This window comes from Epargyreus clarus, unplaced genomic scaffold, assembly GCF_041222505.1.
Source record: "Epargyreus clarus isolate Ecla_fem2 unplaced genomic scaffold, WU_Ecla_fem_2.2 ptg000016l, whole genome shotgun sequence".
NCBI lineage: Eukaryota > Metazoa > Arthropoda > Insecta > Lepidoptera > Hesperiidae > Epargyreus > Epargyreus clarus.
In genome coordinates, this window is record NW_027332224.1 from 626074 (window position 1) to 647327 (window position 21254).

The window sequence follows — 21254 nt, forward strand, 5'->3', positions numbered from 1 at the left end:
GATGTGGAGGTTATGGATTTTGGCCTCCTTTCCCCCAGAAAATAGTACCTTTTCACAGAAATATACAAAGACAGATTGTTACCGTAGACATATTTTTGCCGACGTTTGCTAGAAAATATTGGTTCCAAAAGCGGGCGTCATAGTTGATAACTTTGAGAACCTCTGTTCTAGACTAACATACTAACTGCTTATTTTGCATTCTTGAACGGAACTAAAAACCCACTAGAAAATTATTACAAAAAAAACGGCTATTAAAAAAAAATTGGTATATGTGACTACCACAATATAGTCGAATTCAACCACACCACGTACGTTGAAGGTGGTAGAACCCTTTGTGGTTCGACTCCGGCGGCACCACCGCCACACCTATTTCTACCTAATAACTGCAGTGTTAGGTGCTGCTGTGTTCCGGTTTGAAGGGTGTGGTAAGGGAGAAAGACTTTTCCGAGGCATTCCAGCTTAGTCCTCAGGGGTAGCGGCGCATCTGTAGCCGACCTCAGGTAGCATAGAAGGGTTAGAAATCCGGTTTAACATGTGAAGAAGCTGTTTCGAATAATTCTAAATTTCTCACGGATCATATTACAAAGTTATTCTTTATATCTTTGTGGGAAAATCTTTTACAACCTTATTGTTAGATAATTAACTTTCATTTAATAGATTTAAGTATTTTTCTTTTAATTAGACTATTGATTTAAATTAGAATGTAATTAAATAGATAAATAAAAATTTAAAAGTTCTGATCTTTGATACCAAAACGCATAGATTCGTAAAGATTACTCACTCCTAACTAGAAAATGTGCCCAGTTTTGAGAATTGAAATACTTGCGTAAAAAAGTTTTGCCACGTCTCCGTGCTAAAATATCCCTAAAATATTTGAAATAATTATTTATTTATTATGTAAATTACGCAGTATTAGTTATTTATTCGTAAATTTTGTCTAAAAATGTTTTTATTTGTCAAGAATTCAAAAAAAGAACTTACGATAATAAGCCATTTGTGGCTTCATTAAATTTCAAGGCGGCGAAGTATCTTTACTAATCTATGGTAAAACGCAAAATACGTAATCTTTTGAACAGTGAAATATTTTGTACTGGAATGTTGTACAGGGAAAGGCAAGCCCAAATATATTTCGGAAATATTTTTTTAGTTTTAATTGTTTATTATTAATTGCCCGCCAATTATTGGCTTAAAACTATAAATATACCTCAAATAACAATAATTTTATGCCTTGACTGTTTTAATAGACTTCCTAAAAGAAAGAGGTTTTATAATCGTCGCGTATACTTTGTGACGTAATAATAGAGTCAAGACTGTTAAGGTAACAGATAGTTAAATAAAAAAAATCATATTCAAGCTATAAGCATTAAGAAAACAAACCTTCCAAAAAAAAACATTTTTCGGCATAGCCTAATTCTAGCAATTAAGCATTCCACATCGAAAACAAAGTTATAACATAAAAACGTTATCAGTCAATTAATCTCGTAATCATTGATATTACAAAGGAATTTGTGACAATTTAGCATAGATATTACCGATAAGATAGGACTACACGTGCTTTTAGGCTGAACTCATATAATACATCTCTTAAGTGGCTTTCACACTGACCATATCAAATGATAGTAATAATCTACATAATAACATATTATAATTATAGTCATCATCATCATCTGTTATTAGGCCTTTGTGTTTTGACTCCGGAAGTACCACCGCCACAGCTACTTCTGCCTAATAACAGCAGTGTTAAGCGCTGCTGTGTTCTGGTTAGAAAGTGTGATAAGGAAGACATACTTTTCCGATGCGTTCCAGCTTAATCATCAGGGGTAGAGGCGCATGTGTGGCCAACCTCAGGTAGGAATATGAATTCCTATCTGGGGTTGATTACGGATCTCCATGGGCGGCAGTAGCTACTTACCAACAGGTGGAATGCAAGCTCGTCTACTATTCCTATACTCGTAAATAAAAATGTAATTAAAATTAATATTTTCATTCATAATCAAAGCTCGTAATTTTAATAAGTTTTTGAATTTCGTCGCTCAAGTTTTTGTTGTACACAGTGAATATGTTTCTTCGAAATTAGGGTAACCACACCACTATATTTACGGATGTCCGCGTCGAATAGGCTTAGTGACCGATTTGACAACGAAACCCTACAATGTATGGCTTTAATCCTGTCCCACAAATAGAATTTGACAGCTGTTTTGATAGATTGTGTGTCAAATTTCATGTCGATGTAATAACTGAAAATTTCGGCTCTATTTGAAAATTCTTTGATGAATGTTCAGAATAATTAAAGTTTCAGATATGAGCAAACTTATTAACATTAGTTGATGTTAGTTAGTAACTTAGGCTACTTTTGTTTAAAAATAATATCATTATAGTTTAAAAACTAAAAACCAGGCTAAAATTACACAAATCGGAAAATCGTTAATCCTGATTCCTGACGATCCTAATAAGGTGAATGGGATAAAATTATTTAAATCGTGTATTGTCATCGGTTCTTGATAATTGTTTGAAAATTTTATATTAACTGGACAATCCTAAGTGGGTAAAAATAGAGTTCAAAGATTCCGTTACATACATACATACATACAGGTCAAGCTATTGAATGTGTGGTAAAAAGAATTAGGATAACATGCGAAAAGTAGTTGAAGTAAAAGCAGTTGAATCTGCAGGTCACATCTTTTTTATAAAATTAGTGTAGCAGACGAGCATGCAGTCCACCTGATGGTAACTACTGGACATCTATAATCAACCTCTGATAAGATCAGAGTTGAGTTTGAAGACTGAGGACTAAGCTGGAATCACTCGGAAAAGTATGTCTGTTTTACCACACCCTTCAAACCAGAACACAGCAGCGCTTAACACTGCTGTTATAACAGAAATACGTGTGGCGGTGGTGCCGCCGGAGTCGAACCACAGACAGGTCTACCACCTTAAAATTCATACTATTGCTCCTTATATTCTAGTCATCGACAACCCGTTACTGTCCCACTGCTGGGCACGGGTCTCCTCTCATAATGAGAAGGATTAGGCCATAGTCCACCGCGCTGGCCAAGTGCGTATTGGTAGACTTCACATACCTTTGAGATATTTCTTTTTAAATCTCTCAGGTATGCAGGTTTCCTCACGATGTTTTCCTTCACCGTTTAGCATGTGATAATTAATTTCTAACACGCACATAACTTTGGAAATTCAGAGGTGCGTGCCTGGGATATGAACCTCGGACCCGTCGATTGAGAGGCCGAGTTTCTTAACTACTAGGCTATCACTGCTGGCATATATTCTAGTACTTAATAACAAGTGGTCATGAAAACAGCTGTTTTCACAACCACTCATGATTCATATCACGTAGGTGTTAAAATATCTAAATGTAAGGTCAATTGTTATGTGTGTCTAGAGTGTTAAAGATATATTATCTGTAATCTATCTTTATCTATTTTAGGAATAACATTAAAAGTGCAAAACAATAAATGATTGCGCTATCTTTTTATGGCTACATACATAACAGAATTGATATAACTATTTAGAATTGTTGTTTATAAACCAATTTGAAGCTTCTTAGGTGCTTTTTCACACATTTTGTTAAGTGTAAGATGTGAAAACTTAAAATACCTGTTCTGGTTAATGTATTATCAACTCATTAATTTCTATCACTCATTAGAATGGTCAAGAACACTTTAGGCCATCATCTACCAAGTATACAGGGTGAATTTTTCAAATAGGCCTTCAGGGCCAAATCCGAAACTATAAGGATTAGCTAAAAATGCTGAAAGAAGTTACGAGGCCGATTTTGATAAAAACTAAAACTGCATCATTACTTTTTTTAAATATCTTTTTCCTTAGCCGGGAATCGAACGAGTTCATTTTGAAAAAAAATACACCCTCTATATTATTCCACTATCTGATAGTGTAGCTTATAAGGATCAAATTCTGGGAAGTAATGTTATGTGACAAATCAAAGGAAAAGGAAAATTTTGAAGATAATACATATAATATAATAATATAATTTTTCCATACATTGGCATACTAAACCTTAAGGATTATACATAACAAATGGTTTATGTATAATTCTTTAGAAACATACATAAGTCATACCATTGAAGAATTTGTTGGTTAAGCAACTAATTATTCGATGTTATGACCGTGACATATGGCTAGTATGAGAAAGTAATAGTTTGGCAAATAAGTTACCGCCGTTTTTAGGATTTATATTGTAATAAAAATAGATAAATGATTAAATAGTAAATTCTAATTGTTTGTTGTTTACAACTTCGTTTCAACGTTAAATATGATTTTCTATGTCTCTTTGTTTAGTAATCACTCGGATTTGACTCGAAAAAGTCATTCTCGCAAATTGTCGACTTTACATCTGTGTTAAATGAAACTCCGCCCATAGCAAGTTAAATCTATTATAATGGTCCTAAAAAGAACCCTTACTATGTCAGACATAAAAATATAAATTCTTGGAGAACAAAACGTCCGTTTTGAATGATTTGAAACATTGAGCCAAGAAAATTGTTAATACGCGAAATGTTTGAATTGATGAATGGCGAGAACTTAACTGCCAAATTTTTTTTTTTTTTTTTTTATAATATGAGAGTAGCAGACGAGCATGCAGTCCACCTGATGGTCAGTGGCTACTGCCGCCCATGGACATCTGTAATCAACCCCAGATAGGATTAGATATTCCTACCTGAGGTCGGCCACAGATGCGCCGCTACCCCTGAGGACTAAGCTGGAACGCCTCGGAAAAGTTTGTCTCCCTTACCACACCCTTCAAACCGGAACACAGCAGCGCCTAACACTGCTGTTATTAGGTAGAAATAGGTGTGGCGGTGGTGCCGCCGGAGTCGAACCACAAAGGGTTCTACCACCTTCTAAATTAATATGAAAAAAGATGTATTTTCTTAAAATTGAGGCTTTTCCTTTAGTTTGTCATTTATCATTACTTCCCAGATTTTGATCCTTATAAGCTACACCATCAGATAGTGGAATAATATAGAGGATGTATATTTTTTCAAAATGAACTCGTTCGATTCCCGGCTAAGGAAAAATATATTTAAAAAAAGTAATGATGCAGTTTTAGTTTTTATCAAAATCGGCCTTGTAACTCCTTTCAGCATTTTTAGCTAATCCTTATAATTTCGGATTTGGCCCTGAAGGCCCATTTGAAAAATTTACCCTGTATAATGTTAGGATTATTACATTTCACATAAATTTTAGTCATTTTTACTACCCGATTGTGGAGGGTAATGTATTTTGAACATGTGTTTGTATCTAGGTCACAAAACGAGGAATTGGGAGGATAACCTAATTTTTTTTTAAATTAGGCACCCTCTGGCTTAGATTAGCAAATGACAGAAAGCTATAGGCGTTGAAGGCCTAATCCGCAGAAACACCAAATTAAGAGATATTTTATGAGCCTAGAATAACTACAGTATAGTCCGCGTAAAACTGCTAGTCCTGTCGGTTGCGAACAGATGTATTCATACAATTTGCTATGGCGACTCGATTCATTTCTATATTCAGAGCGGACTAGCAGTTTCACGCGGACTATACAACATTTTTAAATTACGAAAATACAGATAGGTCAAAAATTATTAAATTGCAGTTAGGCCACTCTGGTTCTAGCAGCCTCAATTATAAGCAGACAGATTTTTGGTTTATAACAATTTTCAAATCAACTGCAGTAGCGACACTACATTCAGTACACTTGATCCTAAGTAGTTAGTGCACCCTCTAGACATCTGACCGTAAATACTGTGTTTATTAACAAAGTGAGTAATCATGATTCATTATGTTTCATTAAAATTCTTCAATAGTAGACCTTACATGTCAGATGGGTGAGTTACTCATTTTCCTGGGTCTAAGCTGCATATATAATTTAGCAAACAAGCCAAAAACTGAACAAAAATCGTCTACATCATCTTTTATTTTTTTTATTATATAGGAGTAGCAGACGAGCATGCAGTCTACCTGATGGTAAGTGGCTACTGCCATCCATGGACATCTGTAATCAACCCCAGATAAAATTAGATATACCTACCTGAGGTCAGCCACAGAAGCGCCGCTACCCCTGAGGACTAAGCTGAAACGCCATGGAAAAGTATGTCTCCCTTACCATACCCTTCAAACCGGAACACAGCAGCGCCTAACACTGCTGTTATTAGGTAGAAATAGGTGTGGCGGTGGTGCTGCCAGAGTCGAACCATAAAGGGTTCTACCACCTTATAATCTGATAGTAAGTGGCATCTGCCGCTCATGGATAAATTTAACCAACTCCATTTGAAACAGGTAACTGTAGCTAAACAAATGCATAGCCATTCCTGAAGACGAAGTTGGTCTCCTCATATGTAAGTCAGCTAGTATCCACACAATTGTACCAAAATGCAAGATGCTTCAGATAAGAAATTACTGTAGTGGACCTTTTGAATATGATAAGCTTAGCATATTATAGCCTTGCCGTTGAGACTGCAGACAAGTGCTAACAGAATACCTTTGGTCCCGAAAAAGAGTGCAGAGGAACACTGTGGAATTTTAGGTGGTAGCAGGCCAGTATATTCTCTCCACTGGCCCAGTGGCCGAGAGGAACCCATGATGGCTTTCGCCACGAAAAAACAAAGGCCAAATTATAGCCTTAATGCAATCAATACAATTTGTTAATGATAAACACCCTAACTAATATTATGAATATGTGAATTTGTTTGTTTGTTCCACATTCATGTAAGTGTCATGCAATTTTGTACACACATTGTCATGGGTTTAAAAAAGGGCATAGGGTGCCATTTATACTGAGAGGAAGTACCATTATCGAAGGATAGATGGAAACCTCTGACCGTGTGCAAAGGCACAGGTAAAACCAAGTATAGTCCGTGCCAAGCTGCTAGTATGCTCTAAAGTGTTTGGGAGCAGGTGTAGTCACACAATTTGCTTACTATGGCGACGCGATTCATTTCTATATTCAGAGCAGACTAGCAGTTTTACGCGGACTATACATTATGTAGAAAATGTGTCAATTTACATTACATTTCTTATAGACACAAACTGTACATAATACAGTAATGTACTGTATACATAACTTGTAGACAAGTAGGAGCTAACTCTAGCTCATTATGATAATAGACAGAATACATTACTTGCTGTACAAGTAGCCACAATATAGAGGTTAATTGACAATATTCTAAGAGAAAGTCTAGGTAATTTGTATATAGAGGTTAATGCTTTTAATATGTCACTTATAGATAAATAATATGATATAGAATTTAATTATCACTTGCTTAGCAGTCAAGGAAAACATGAGGAAACCTGCATACCTGAAAGATCATAAAAAAATCTTAAACCCACTTGGCCAGTGGGGTGGACTATGGCCTAATCCTTCCCATTCTGAGATAAGACCTGTGCCCAGCAGAGGGACAGTAATGGTTGATGATGATGATGATGATGAATCTGATATAAATTGGTCATGATTTATCCTAACAATGTGTTTGTTATTGTGTGCAGGTGTGTGTGAAAGGGTTTGAAATTTTAGACTAGAACAATAGTATTTTTAAGGTGGAAGAACCTTCTTTAGTTACACTATGGCAGCATCATCACCACGGCTATTTCTGCCTAATTACAGCAGTGTTGCTTAGTCCTCAGGCGTAGTGGCGCATCTCTGGTTGATTACAAATGACCATGAGCGGCAGTAGCCACTTACCATCAGGTGGACTGCATGCTCTTCTCCTACTCCTACATTATAAAATAATAATAATAATAATAATAATAATCCACTATAGGAAAAGGCTTTGCTAACAAATAAAAACTGTCAATATTGCATTTGAAATAAAAAGTAATTATAATGATGTTGATAAGGGAATTTACAATTAATATTTTCATACTTTTTCCTTAACTTACTGCAGGATAGTAATGTGACCTCATGTAGAAAGAACATGCTTGGTTTATCTTTTTATATTTGTGGCTTTTATATCCCTTTTTATGTCTACCTTTTCGCACTTGTCCAGCGTGGTGGACAATGGCCTAATCCTTCTCATTCTGAGATGAGATCCGTGCCCAGCAGTGGGACAGTAAGGGTTGACGTTGTTACGCTGTTTAACACCCTTTTATAATTGTTATATTGATAACTTGTCTAATATCCTGTTTTATAACTGTTATAATGATAATTTGGTAGCAGAAGACCTCACATCAGGCTAGGTGACATTTCTCTTGCTCTGTAGTATCAGTATTAGAATAGGGCTATGGTATCCCCTGCCTGTCATAAGACGTGATTAAAAGAGGGCTTCCGGGGGGGCGGGCTACAAGAGTGGGAGCTGGAACCGCACAAGTAATTTAACCTGGGTACACTTTTCTTTACTTTACACGAACTTCTACTTTACACGAACCTTTTTTTTTTTGTTGATGAGATCAAACCTTCAAAAGGTACACCATGGCACTAAAACCCCCCTGGTGGCCGTCCTCAGTGTTTGGTGGAGAACTCCGGGATTTCCAATGGAACACAACCGGAATTGTTCTAACCGGAATTGCTCTACCCTACCCTTCTAAGGGATACCCTTCTAATGGGCTCTGCCCTGGGGGAGCAATTTACGCTCCTCTGACTTCTCTCTCAATTCCCTGGTGATCACAGCATTATGCGATCACACAAACCGCTGTCCTTCCCCGGGTTGCTTTCTGGACGGTTGAGCTCCCACTCTTGCCGCCCACAACCCCGGAAGCCCGTTTTAGTCGCCTCTTACCACAGGCAGGGGATACTGTAGCGCTATTCTGGTCCCGGTACTACAGGGACAGTTTTATACTAATGTAGACGGCAACCCGGGACGGATCTAGGACAAGTGGTTGAAAAACAAGAAGATGGGAGGACGACCTAATATTAACCTTGGGCCTCTGGCTAAGAATAGCCAATGACAGATAACAATCGAAGGAGTTGGAACCTATGGAGCCTATGGCGCAAGGCACACCGAATTAAGAGACATTTTATGAAAATAGAGTAACTAAAGTATTAGGAAAAAAAATGTATATAATTTGGAAATAAAGGGCTATTATCTAATATATAAAATTCTTGTGTCACAGTTTTCGTTGCCATACTCCTCCGAAACGGCTTGACCGATTTTGATGAAATTTTTTGTGCTTATCCGGTATCTATGAGAATCGGCCAACATCTATTTTTCATCCCCCTAAATGTTAGGGGTTGTTCACACTTAACATTTTTTTATTTATATGGCAACACAACGTTTGCCGGGTCAGCTAGTTATTATTATAGATGGCAACCTATTATACTTCTGGGTTACTCTATGAGTATAAGGGGTTTAGAAGACAGTCCATCGCGCCCAATTGCGAATTGGTACACACTTTTCAGAAGTTCGGAAGACCTCTTAGGCATGTAGATTTTCACACGATGTTTTCCTTCACCGTTTTAACCAGTGATAATTTATTTCTCAAATAACTTTGATAGTCACAGGTTCAAATCTCGGACACCTCGAATGCAGCTGTTTCAACTAGGCTATCACCAAGCCAGGCCTATCACAACAGTTATACCTTGTTTACGTACCTACGTACTTATGATGTCATCGAATAAAACCAAATGAGGATGTAAGATACTTGCGTATAACACGAAAACTTTCGACGTAATTACGCTAATATTGGCCCCGTTAGCGAGGAAAGGCTTCATTACAAGCAATATAGCTGCAAATATCAAAGATATTGAACTATTTTTTCTTTTTTTTACAGATGTATTTAGACCTAGCGCGATCTGTCATTCATCTCAAATTGAACACAAAATATTCGCGGATTAAACCTAGTTGTAAATATTAGTAATTGAGTATCATTATCTCGAGTTTCCCACCTGGTTAACAATGAGCTCCACCGACCACTGCCTTTGTGATTCAAGCAAAAATAAAATTCACTGCCACTTCCTTCTACACAGCAACTGTGTAGGCACTGAACTTAGTAAACACTGGCACTCGTTCTACGATCAAAATGAAAGCAATATCACAAACAACAATTTCAATTACAGTTTTCTTCGCGGACAAATCTCGCCGTTTCAAAATCACTCGGAAAATATTCTTCCGTCGCGCATGCCCAACAAAAATTTACATCACGTGACCTGTCATGGCGTCGCGAGCGTAGTTTTTTTGCAATGCCCGATATGGCAAGGCGGTGTGTCATTCTGCCTACTGTTTATAGACAAAGAAAGATAATAAAATTACAAATGCAAATATTTAATACATTGTAATAATTTAAATGTTGCTAATTAACAAAATCATTTTCATAATAAAGAAAAGTTTATAATAATTCTAATAAATATCATTCAATATTTCATTGCAAATGAAATTACGTTGAATAAAAATTCTTAGAGCTGTATTATAAAAAGTGTAATCCATAGGTACTTTAAAATATTATAATATTTTCTGGTTGCATTAATATTATTAAATTATACAAACAGAAAAAGAAGAATAATCATAATTGTCAGAATAGTCAGATTCAGAATAGACATGAGCCGATAGAGAAATGAGCTAAAATTTCAGTTATAAATTCAAAATTTCTGTCTCAGGATCGTAGATTTTTCTTTTAAATTGAAGTGTGCAATGTAAGTTTTATTTAAAAGAATATATTATATATTTTTCATTATTTTTGGTCGAGAATATTTGCAACTTTTTTACCTCTAGATAAATACATAATGGTTTTAAATGTTTGGATTAAAAATGTTTAAACTTGTAAATGATATAGTTGCAACAACTTTCCGATAGATGTCACTGCATACAAAATATTTTCCTTAAGCCAACTCCACACGTGTATCAATCACAAAAAACTTAATTTTCTTCTTATATTTTAAAACTATAGAAAATGTTAGTCTACTGTCAGGTCTGTGTTAAAAAGGCTTTTTAATAATTGCGAATGTTATAAATTAGAAATGACGAATTTAAAATGTAACAATGTAATTTAATTTTAATTTTACCAGGCCTATTCCCTACGGAGAGGATTGGCAGGGTTGTTCCCGGCCTGATTGCTGTTATTCGACGTTCCGCCTCATGAAAATGACTGTAAGACTGTAGACGTGTAACGAAATAGACTGCTAATGTAACATTTTTAAAATTTTATCGGTTTAATAACTACATAGCAGTTAGGTTAGGTTAGGTTAATTTGACCATTCTAACACCAATTAATAATAATGAATCTATCCAGTTTTGCCTATAAATTACTATTTAATATTTCTTCATATTAAACATTGTCAAATTTCGATCATTAGTTAATATAAATTAAAGATTTTCCGGTTGGCTGTAATTTCTTCTAGCATGATATGAAAGCTAACCTAACGCCATCTCTTATCGAGTTGCGGCTAGTTATTATACTCGTATTTTTTTTACCTTTGGAACTCTCCAACTGTGGCCAATGGTCTCTCAATACCATAATTAGTTATTAGGAGTCGAATTTGTTACTTCGTCAGAGTAGAGATCATGTTTTATAGTATGTAGCTACAACGTTTAAACCCACGTTTTTATTGAAGCATATACCGTCAATGTGATCGGCGAAGCATGGAGAAGAATGGGGGGATGGTGGCGGTGGTCCAAGGGCTGCAGGACTCCGGTCTCACCGTGACCCTCATGGACGGCGGAAACCAGTACACATTGATGCCTGGAGCTGGTAATCTATATTTCAATTACCTTTTTTTGCTTGTGAGGGTCAATTTTTTCAACTGAATTTTAAATTAATAAACACCAATCGACGGAGCTGATATTTTGCACATAAGTTTGGTTTGGATGACAATAGGTTCATAACCCGTATAGTGACTATATTGAAGGTGGTAGAACCCTTTGTGGTTCGACTCCCGCGGCACCACCGTCACACCTATTTCTACCTAATAACAGCAGTGTTAGGCGCTGCTTTGTTCCGTTTTGCAGGGTGTGGTAAGGGAGACACACTTTTCCGAGGCGTTCCAGCTTAGTCCTCAGGGGTAGCGGCGTATCTGTGGCCGTCCTCAGGTAGGAATATCTAATCCTATCTGGGGTTGATTACAGATGTCCGTGGGCGACAGTAGCCACTTACCATTAGGTGGACTGCATGCTCGTCTGCTATCTAAATCCAATATGGCGGAAGCACCAAGATGACGTACTAATTGTTTTTCATATACTCCCATGATATTGGTACCAAATGAATGTGCAGTAGCAGACGAGCGTACAATCCACCCGATGGTAAGTAACTGTTGCCGCCCACCTGTAAGCAACCCCACAAGATTATAGTTCTACCTGAGATCGGCCACAGATGCGCCGATCCCTGAGTGAGGCTGGAAAGTCTCGGAAAAGTATGTCTTACTCACAGCCTTTAAACCACACCACAACAGCGTTAACACTGCTGTTATTAGGCAGGTGTGGCGCTAGTGCGGCCAGAGTTGAACCACAGAGGGTTCTTCTTTAATTTTTTTCCCAGCCCCTCACCCAATGTCACCCCAGCTGCGCAACCAACCCTCAGTGAACTGCGCGTCTCGTCAGCAGCAGTGTGCGATGGATGAGTACTCCAGCTCCGATGTCGCGAGGCACCGGGAGAACGGGGTTCAGGCCACTGATGGTAGATACGCCAGCACTTACAAGGTGACGAGTTATTCTTTCGATAAAAAGTTTCCATGTACGCAGACTTCAGTAGACTCTTCAGAATAATGATTCCTTCAAAATATACTTAGACATTTCAAAATATAGATTTTTGTACGCATCGGGAATGATAACGGGCCTAAGGGAAACCCTTGTGAAACTCTCGTTCAAATTCGCTAAACCATGCACCTATTTCATTTATATTTCAGTGAAATGAGATTTAATTTTATTAGTAACTGAATCAATATTTAATTAGTCTATACTTTTTCATTTATTTACATTGATATTAATAAAAATATAAGAGCTCATGCAATCAAACGCTACGGTTAATATCAAATATTTTAGTATCTTCAAAGATATGGAAATACTTTTTTATTAAGTAGGTTTTTAAGTAATATACTTGATCTAATATACTTGGTAGACTCTTGTGAATAAGTATATATGTAACGTGTTAGAATCTGCGCCAAGCTGCTAGTCCGCTCCGAAAATAGAAACGAGTCGAGTCGCAATAAAATTGTAGATATTAGCGGGACGAAGACAGCGCGAACCCTCCCGGCACCCTCCGCTGCCCGCTCTCACCCGCGGTTACATAGCTGCGTTAGTGTGTCTTACGTTACGGAGTATATGCTAACTAAACCTGCGCGCAACAACTTCAGCGCGGACTAGAAGTTTGGCGCAGACTGTACAGGGGTGATATCTAATACTAAAATAATATTTTAGACGATGCATTGCAATTTGCACCCCACGTCCCCAACCCAAGACGTGACGGAGTTTCCACCGCAACGCCCTGAAGTTATTCATGGTTACTTTATTTTTAAGACTTTGTCAATATTTTTTTGTAGATTTAAGTTGTAACTAACATTCTACTTTTTGTTATATTTTTATGATATAGGAGTAGCAGACGAGCATGCAGTCCACCTGATGGTAAGTGGCTACTGCCGCCCATGGACATCTGTAATCAACCTCAGATGACCTGAGGTCCCCCTGAGGACTAAGCTGGAACACCTCGGAAAAGTATGTCTCCCTTACCACACCCTTCAAAACTGAACACAGCAGCGCCTAACACTGCTGTTATTAGGCAGAAATAGGTGTGGCGGTGGTGCCGCCGGAGTCGAACCACAAACGGTTCTACCACCTTCGAAGTAATTAATGTTATATGAATATTTCTAGCAATTTTAGAATATTGCATAATAGCATCTTTTATACTGTGGTTGGTAGTTTAAAACAGTTATGATTCTCGATAAATTTACTTAATTTGTGTTTGTTTTTGCTTAAATCTTACGTAATTGATGACTTTTCAGTACTTTTCATTGTAAGTGCATGTACTCCAGGTCATGGCAATTTTGTCGTTGGCGGCTATGGTAGTGGTGAGACATTCTGCCAGACGTCCAAAACCAATAATTTTAGAGGAGGCATGTGCTGGCCTGATAAAGGTGACCTTTTTATGAATATTCTTGCCTAAGCACTTCTAAATATATTTTATGCAGTTTAATGTTCAATGTAAGTAATACTTCAATTTTAATAAAAACTTACTTAGTATTTGAATTTTATTTTTGCGTGGCTTTGTCTGCAGGAATATGTTCCTTTATATAAAACTAACTAACCTGGCAAACGTTGTGTCATATAAATAAAAAAATGTTAAGGGTGAACAACCCTTATCACTTAGGGGTATGAAAAATAGATAGTAGCCGATTCTCAGACTTACTGAATATGCATATAAAATTTTGTGAAAGTTGGTAAAGCCGTTTCGGAGGAGTATGGTAACTAACATTGTGACACGAGAATTTTATATATAACATTTAACTAAAGGTTTGTTTACCTCAGGATCTGTCTGCGCTTCAAGACCTTCAGTACAACCGGATGCGTTTGCTAACTCCTTGAGAAAGTACCCAAGCCTTTCCCCCGAGAGATCCACTGAGATTGTGGAGCGCCTCATCACCTTTACTCAAGCCAAAAACAGTAAATCCACTTCTATATCTATATTATTATATTTATACAAAAAACCAAGGTGTATATACTGTCTGTGATTTCAACTTTAATTTTCTAAATGATATCAACATTTTGAAGACTCATGATGTAAAATTTTGATATACATTCGCAAAACTTTTCTCTCTTGCTGATTAAAATAATTTTGGCTCACGTGCGTGTAAAAAACTAATAATCACATGTAACGGAGAAAAAAATCTTGTAATAATCTCTTTTATTACACCCTTTAATCAAAACATAACAAGGGCGTCGCCAGGTAAGGCAGCTGCTCTTCCCCAGTCCCTTAGCTAGAGATTAAAAAAATATTTTACACAATACAATGAGATTTGTACCGTGTGACGTCGTTACGAGGGGCGTATACACAAGCTCCCCTACTCTGTATGATCGGCTGGCAACTTCCTTGCACAACAACAATTAACACTGCTTTTATCGTGCAGAAATAGGTACAAAGATGATACTTCCGGAGTCAACTAGCCTTACCCTTATAGTTTAGATTCTCTCTTCGCTCGTTCAGAGTTGACGTAGTAGTCGTGATTTTACGATAATGTATCTGCTCTGGGTGATACCGCCCTTGCGATGCGCCTCCACTTGTTGTGGTATTCAGCGTTACGGCAACAGTGAATTATGGAAACTTGTGTGGTAGATTTTATAAAGTTGGTCCAACTCGTGGGAGATCGACCGCGTGATCGCTCGCTTGCCTTCCATGTTCCCTTAGACAACGAACTGTTCCATGGAGTGTTGATTTCGGACAATGTATCCGAATTTTTTGAGGATTCTTATTTGCACAGTCGATAATAATCTGCCTTAATATTTTTTTTAGATTAGAATTAATCATTCAGTTTATTTTACCCAGTGTCAAGAAATCAAAACAAATGTTCCGCTTCGCCAACCCGAAACAGCACGTACTCTGATTCTTCGAAACAAACATTTCGTCTCGACCGGATCTCGTCGAAGAATTTCGAAAATAAAGCCAATTGCAAACCAGATATAACAATAAGTAAGAAGAATAGAACGACAGATAGTTCTCCAGTCAGAGACAGATCTAGACAAATCTCGCATGAAGATAAGGATTGGAATAGTGATGTTTGTAAGCACGATATCAGATGCTTACGAGATAGTATGAAGCAAGTCAGAGATGGATTTAGAAATCTACCTACACAAGTAAGTGTTATATTAGATAAAAAAGTTTTTTTTTTGGGTAAATAATCACGTAGTCCGCCTGAAGGTAAGTTACTGCCCTATGAACATTTGTAAGCCAGTCAAGTAAAATTGAACAATGAGGGTTCCAGATGTAACCTTTGGGTCCCTGTAGTTCCGGGACCAGAATAGGGCTACGGTATCCCCTGCCTGTCGCAAGAGGCGACTAAAAGGGGGCTTCCGGGGTCGCGGGCGGCAAGAGTGGGAGCTGGAACCGCCCGGTAAGCGACCCCGTTAAGGACGGCGGTATGTGTGGTCGCATACCGTCGTACGCACCAGACGGTGTGGCGAGCGTCAAGCTCACCTGGGCAGAGCCCGATGGGGCAACGCGCTAAGAGTACTCCGGTTGCGTTCCTTTGGAGATCCCGGAGCCCTCTACGCAGCGCCGAGGACGGCCACCGGAGGGGTTTTAGTGCGGTAAAAATCCCACATAACCCTGCGCCGCTCCAACAAACAAACAAAGAATAAATCACGAAATCAATTAAAATATTAGTCCTAAAAATATTGAAAACGTCCAAACCAAATATAATTATTTTGGAAGAAAAAACAGGTTACTTTTATATGTGTGTATAAGATTGGGTAATGTAATAAATATAATATCAAAATATTGCAATATGTACTTATAAATTTCCATATTCACTGTTTTTGCTTTGATATAAATATTTTTTAATAATATTATGAATATTCTAACATTTAAAATAATAATTTTCTTTTCAGAGTAACAACTCAGTGAATATAGAAATTCAAGGTATATAAAATGACTTATTTTTCTAATATCTATTTTAATATTTTTTGTTTAAAATCCAGTAAGTATGAATTTATATAACATTTAAACCATATTTTTGTCTACAGCGGCTGCACAAATGGAATCTAAGGAAATACTAACTCTACCAAGGATTGTACCAATGCAAAAAACGGTAATTTATTCTGGTTATTACAATGGAAAAAGTACATATTAAAAGGCATGAATATGTGTGTGTGTTTTAGAAATTCGTTATACTAATTAGGCTACTGTGTGAATTATAACAAAATATAATATATCTAACAAATATATTTGTTTATAGATAGCAACGTCATTATCTCCGGTGTCGTCAAAAGTAGAAACAAGTATAAAAGGTCAGAAAGAGGTAACAGATAGTCTAAGACTTGATCACACACGTTCATGCAAGTCCATTCAAGTTAAATTTGATGCATTTAAAGCTACTACAAGCTCAGTTGAAATAAAAAAGCATAGAAATAAGAGTAAAGCCAAACGAAGCAAATCTGAAGAAGAATTGGACATCAGTAAGAAGAGTGTAAGAGATGAGATTCTTAGGTTACTACAAGGATTGAATAGCAATTCAAACTGTGATTTAAAACATGAAAAGGAATCGAAGAGTAAAACTAAGAAGGTGTGTCGAAAATGTAAGCATATATTTGAGGAGTGTGCTAGATTTAATAGTGTAAGAAGGAGTGTAAGCGACTATGCATGTCTGCAGAAAGATTCGAGCGCAAATTTGAATGAACAAAAAGCTAGTGCAGAAATGAAAAATGTGATACGACAGTGTCTCAATATCAAAGGCGGTGAATTAGGCGAAAAAGTCGCACACAGAGATCATATACTACAAGAATTTGTAAATAAATTACAATTTCTCGCATCACGTACAGAAAATCGTAATAATAACAAACTTAATATTGGTAATATAGATAGTAATTATGATCCGAGTGATAATAAGTTATCTAACAGTAAAGATTTTAATGATGAATACGGTCTTAAAAAGACATTTACTACTAGAAAACGGTGGCATAAGGAGAGAAACTGTTGTATTTATGCAAATAACAACGCTGACAATGAAGGTACTGAGAATGAAGCTATCTATGGTCGTATAGTTACAAAAACTGAAGAAGAATTGAGAAATTTAATAGACCTTGACATATTAGCATTTACTGAAAAATATCGCCTGAATATTACAACAGAATCGTTGTACGATTTGCGAGAGGAACTCTTTGATTTACTAGTGATGAATCTAAAAAATATTGCGAATCACAATCGACATTTTATAAAGAGGAATATAAAGAAGATTTTAGAGAATAGAGGATTCACAGAATTCCAATCTGTTTATCTGACCAACATTTTAACAGAACATTGGGAAGATGAATTTTCGAACAACGATTGGGGATCGGAAACACCAAACCTCAGATCTGATACTTTCATAATATTTCCAAATATAACACAAGACTCATCAAAATATAATAATCAATCTGAAAATAGTACCCCAAATGAGCCTGATTTCAGTATTAATGAGATATCACAAAAAGATTTGGATGCGAACGTAGAATTATACGTGAATTGCATTTCAGATGAGATCAACGAATGGCTTATAAATCTACCAATGCCAATTCGAGATGCAAATCTCCGCGAAGCTATAGTTAACGATTTATCAAACGATATTGTGGACAGACATAAATATCTAGAGCTGAATCCATCCAGCACAATAACAGAAGAGTCTGAGCTAGAACATTTGAAGTATCAGATCTTCAAATGGATTTACAAGCTCGCTAATAACGTTGATATGACTGCAGTGGAGCGTGCGGACGACTTAATGAGTAGAATAAGAAGTATTCCCGTCCCAATCTTTTCAGTACAGAACAGAAGGATTAGTTCAGAGAGACCTGATCAACAGGGGCTTGAGGTACCCAGGTTAAAAGTTATAGAGCCGTCTAACTTAAACGCATCATCAACTAGACGTTTAAGTACCCCTGATTATGTTTGCTGTAAAAAAGTTACGTGTAAACGAAATCTTAATAGAACTGCACCCTCTGTATCGACTTCAGAAAGAAATAATAGTTTTAGAGAAACAGAAAATCTAGTCACAACAAGCACTAGACGTAAAAGTAGTCCCGCTAAACTTCCTATTGATAAAACAGAGTTGAGTAACGAAGAAATTGTATCCCAACCAATGCGAAGAACTTCTCAAATGAATGGGACACAAACAAATGCACCACTTGAACAACATCCAATATCAAGTAATACAGGTGACCTTCCGTATGATGCTAGAGGTCACTTTACTGGTGGTATTCGTATAAGAGATGATGAAGATGTAGGTACTGAGCACAGACCTCCGCAAGCTAATATTCCTACGATACAGCATCTTCAAACAGATATAGACAAAATTAACGATGAATATAATGAATTTTTAAAACAGTGGGTTCAAACAGTGCCTATACCAGTTACAAATGATAAAGAAGAGAATATGGCTAAATCAGCTAGAAAAGAAATTTATGATGGCATTTGGGCAATAATTTCTAAACTGAGATCGGAGCCAGATACGTTTAATAATCGCTTCTTATGTGAAGATATACTCGATGATGAAATTGAAAAATTACTTAGTAAATTACCTCAGTCCTCAGAACTGCAATCTAAGAAACACGTTCTAAAAGTAAAATTAATAGAAAAAACAAGCGATGCTAATGAATTAATCAAATCTTCGTTTAACTCTTATAAGCAACAATTAATAGAAAGCGTTAAAGGTAATGTACCGAAGCCAATTGCAAATGAATGCCAAAATCCAGATATCTTAGAGTTATATGAGGAGCTCCAAATATTAAATCTTGTGGAGGACTTCATTATTTGGTCGCGATACCAAAATGAAGATCCAGTGACATCAGAAGGTTATAGAAATAAGCTATTAAAGCGTACAAAAGAATTTGTTGAAGAATTAAAAGCTAACCATAGCAAGGCGTTGAAAAATATAGACACAAATTTGTACCTTAATGATATTTTGAATGCGCTCAAAAATGTCCCATTACCCAGCGATGACACAATACAACAAGAGGCTGATGAGATACTCTTAGGAGTAGAGATTGAAAAATGGTTTTCAGAATTACCAGTAACTCAAAGTGATGACTACGTTGAACAGTTGCATAGGAGACGACTCAGGAATAATCTCGCAAAACAAATACGTGACATCGAAAAGGGTACAGAGAACGCAAACGGTGCGTTAGACAATACTTTAAAACACGAAGTTTCACAGTTCTTGGGAAAGGCACCTTTGCAAAGAGGGGAGAGCCTTAACATAAATTCGATGGTAGACGAACTTATGAATAGACTAAAAAATAGGCCTAAATCATTTGGAAATGAGAGTAAGAGGGTTGCATTTAATGATCCAGGTTATGACGAATTTAGTAGAAATCTGCCGCTGAGTTCTACGATCACTGACTTTCGTAGACCTTCCGGTAGTGATAATGTAGATAACCAAAACACACTAACCAATAAGTCAATACAAGCAGTGCCTCCAAGTGAATTATATCATAACATCGCAAAGCCGCTTCTTGATGATTTAAGATCATCCCGATGTTGTGATGATTATGTGGAAGATTTACCGGATTACGGGACATTTGCTGAAGACCAGGCAAGTACATCGCATAGAAATAACGACCGTTGGTATACTTTACAGGATAGCAGGCATGAATATCCAGAAGCAAGCATTTCACGAGTACCTCAACAAACTTCTAAACTTGCTCCAGAACCTGCTTATAACACACAGGATTCGCGGCATCCACAAGGTCAGGATCGAGTGGACCAGTATGGTGTACCGGAGTTTCCAGAAGAGTTTAACGCACCTCAGAGATATGCAGAACGAACAAGTTCTGAAGAATATTCAACGCAGCGAAGACCCGCTGCTTCATTTCCTAATCAAAGGAGTCCATTAAAAAGAGTTAGTGTGGACAGAAGTCCGATGCAGCCAGAGAGGAACATAGAGACCAGTAGGCGAATGAGTGATCAGATGGCTGATCAAAGATATCCGAGTCCTCACTCATACAGTCCAAGAAGAAGTGATGACATGAAACTTAATCAACGGACCATGAGATCCGACCATATCATCAGTCCTCATCGAACACCTTACCCAAAGCCCCAACAAGAACCTGAGAGAATTGTATCAAATCATCCAACATTCCATGATATTGAAGACCATAGCCCACATATGAATCGGTCAGGCTTATTCCACAGATCAACGGATCAAGAAGGTATAAGACAGACTATTGAACACAATAAAAGCATGGAAGCAACTTACGGCGGCTCTATTCCCGAACATTATCCTGAATATTACCAACCATCACTAATGCTGCCTGGATACATTCCTGTGAGAATTGGTACAAGAGGAATGGAAGGGAGAGGACGGCGCATGTCAGAGAGTGCAGACGGGAGGTACAGAGGTGCTGATACTGACGTAGAAATGGATGAAGAAGAAGACATCAGGTGCAGGTGCGAGAAGATGTGGAAACGCCGCAGACCAAGATATTGTCCTTTTGATGATTATGATTATCCAATGTGTTTGTCGACGCCCTATTTTTATCCATATTTTTATTAATTTAATGTTTGTTTATTTGGCTGTTGTAACGTTTTATTCTGTTAATTTTGTATATTTGTGGCATGTCGATTGTAATTGTGAAATTGTTAAATGTGTTTTGTGGCATTAATGTTTTGTAATGTAATAAATTAATAAACCATTTACT

At 37.0% G+C, this 21254-nt stretch overlaps 2 protein-coding genes across 2 annotated transcripts in view; one reads left to right on the plus strand and one right to left on the minus strand.

The window, feature by feature from the left end:
• chb (CLIP-associating protein) overlaps positions 1–10101 on the minus strand; it is a 75417-nt gene extending 65316 nt beyond the window's left edge. The window contains exon 1 of the mRNA XM_073081476.1: positions 9836–10101. The gene's annotated coding sequence lies outside the window, so the exon portion shown is untranslated. The remainder of the gene's footprint in view (positions 1–9835) is intronic.
• A 342-nt stretch (positions 10102–10443) lies between these two features.
• LOC140748700 (uncharacterized) lies at positions 10444–21204 on the plus strand. Its single transcript, XM_073081550.1, has 11 exons — positions 10444–10579; positions 10952–11033; positions 11498–11634; positions 12418–12578; positions 13296–13413; positions 13877–14008; positions 14400–14534; positions 15415–15722; positions 16476–16506; positions 16611–16675; positions 16823–21204. The coding sequence occupies exons 3-11, from the start codon at positions 11526–11528 to the stop codon at positions 21107–21109; spliced, it is 5346 nt and encodes a 1781-aa protein (XP_072937651.1). The 5' UTR covers positions 10444–10579; positions 10952–11033; positions 11498–11525; the 3' UTR covers positions 21110–21204.
• The last annotated feature ends 50 nt before the right edge of the window (positions 21205–21254 follow it).

Excerpts from the sequence above, each read along its gene's own strand:
- LOC140748700 (XM_073081550.1), top strand. The coding sequence starts at position 11,526 with ATGGAGAAGAATGGGGGGATGGTGGCGGTGGTCCAAGGGCTGCAGGAC. Across the intron at positions 14,535-15,414 it reads CTTTACTCAAGCCAAAAACA|TGTCAAGAAATCAAAACAAA; the intron begins GTAAATCCACTT and ends TATTTTACCCAG. Across the intron at positions 16,507-16,610 it reads AGTGAATATAGAAATTCAAG|CGGCTGCACAAATGGAATCT; the intron begins GTATATAAAATG and ends TTTTGTCTACAG.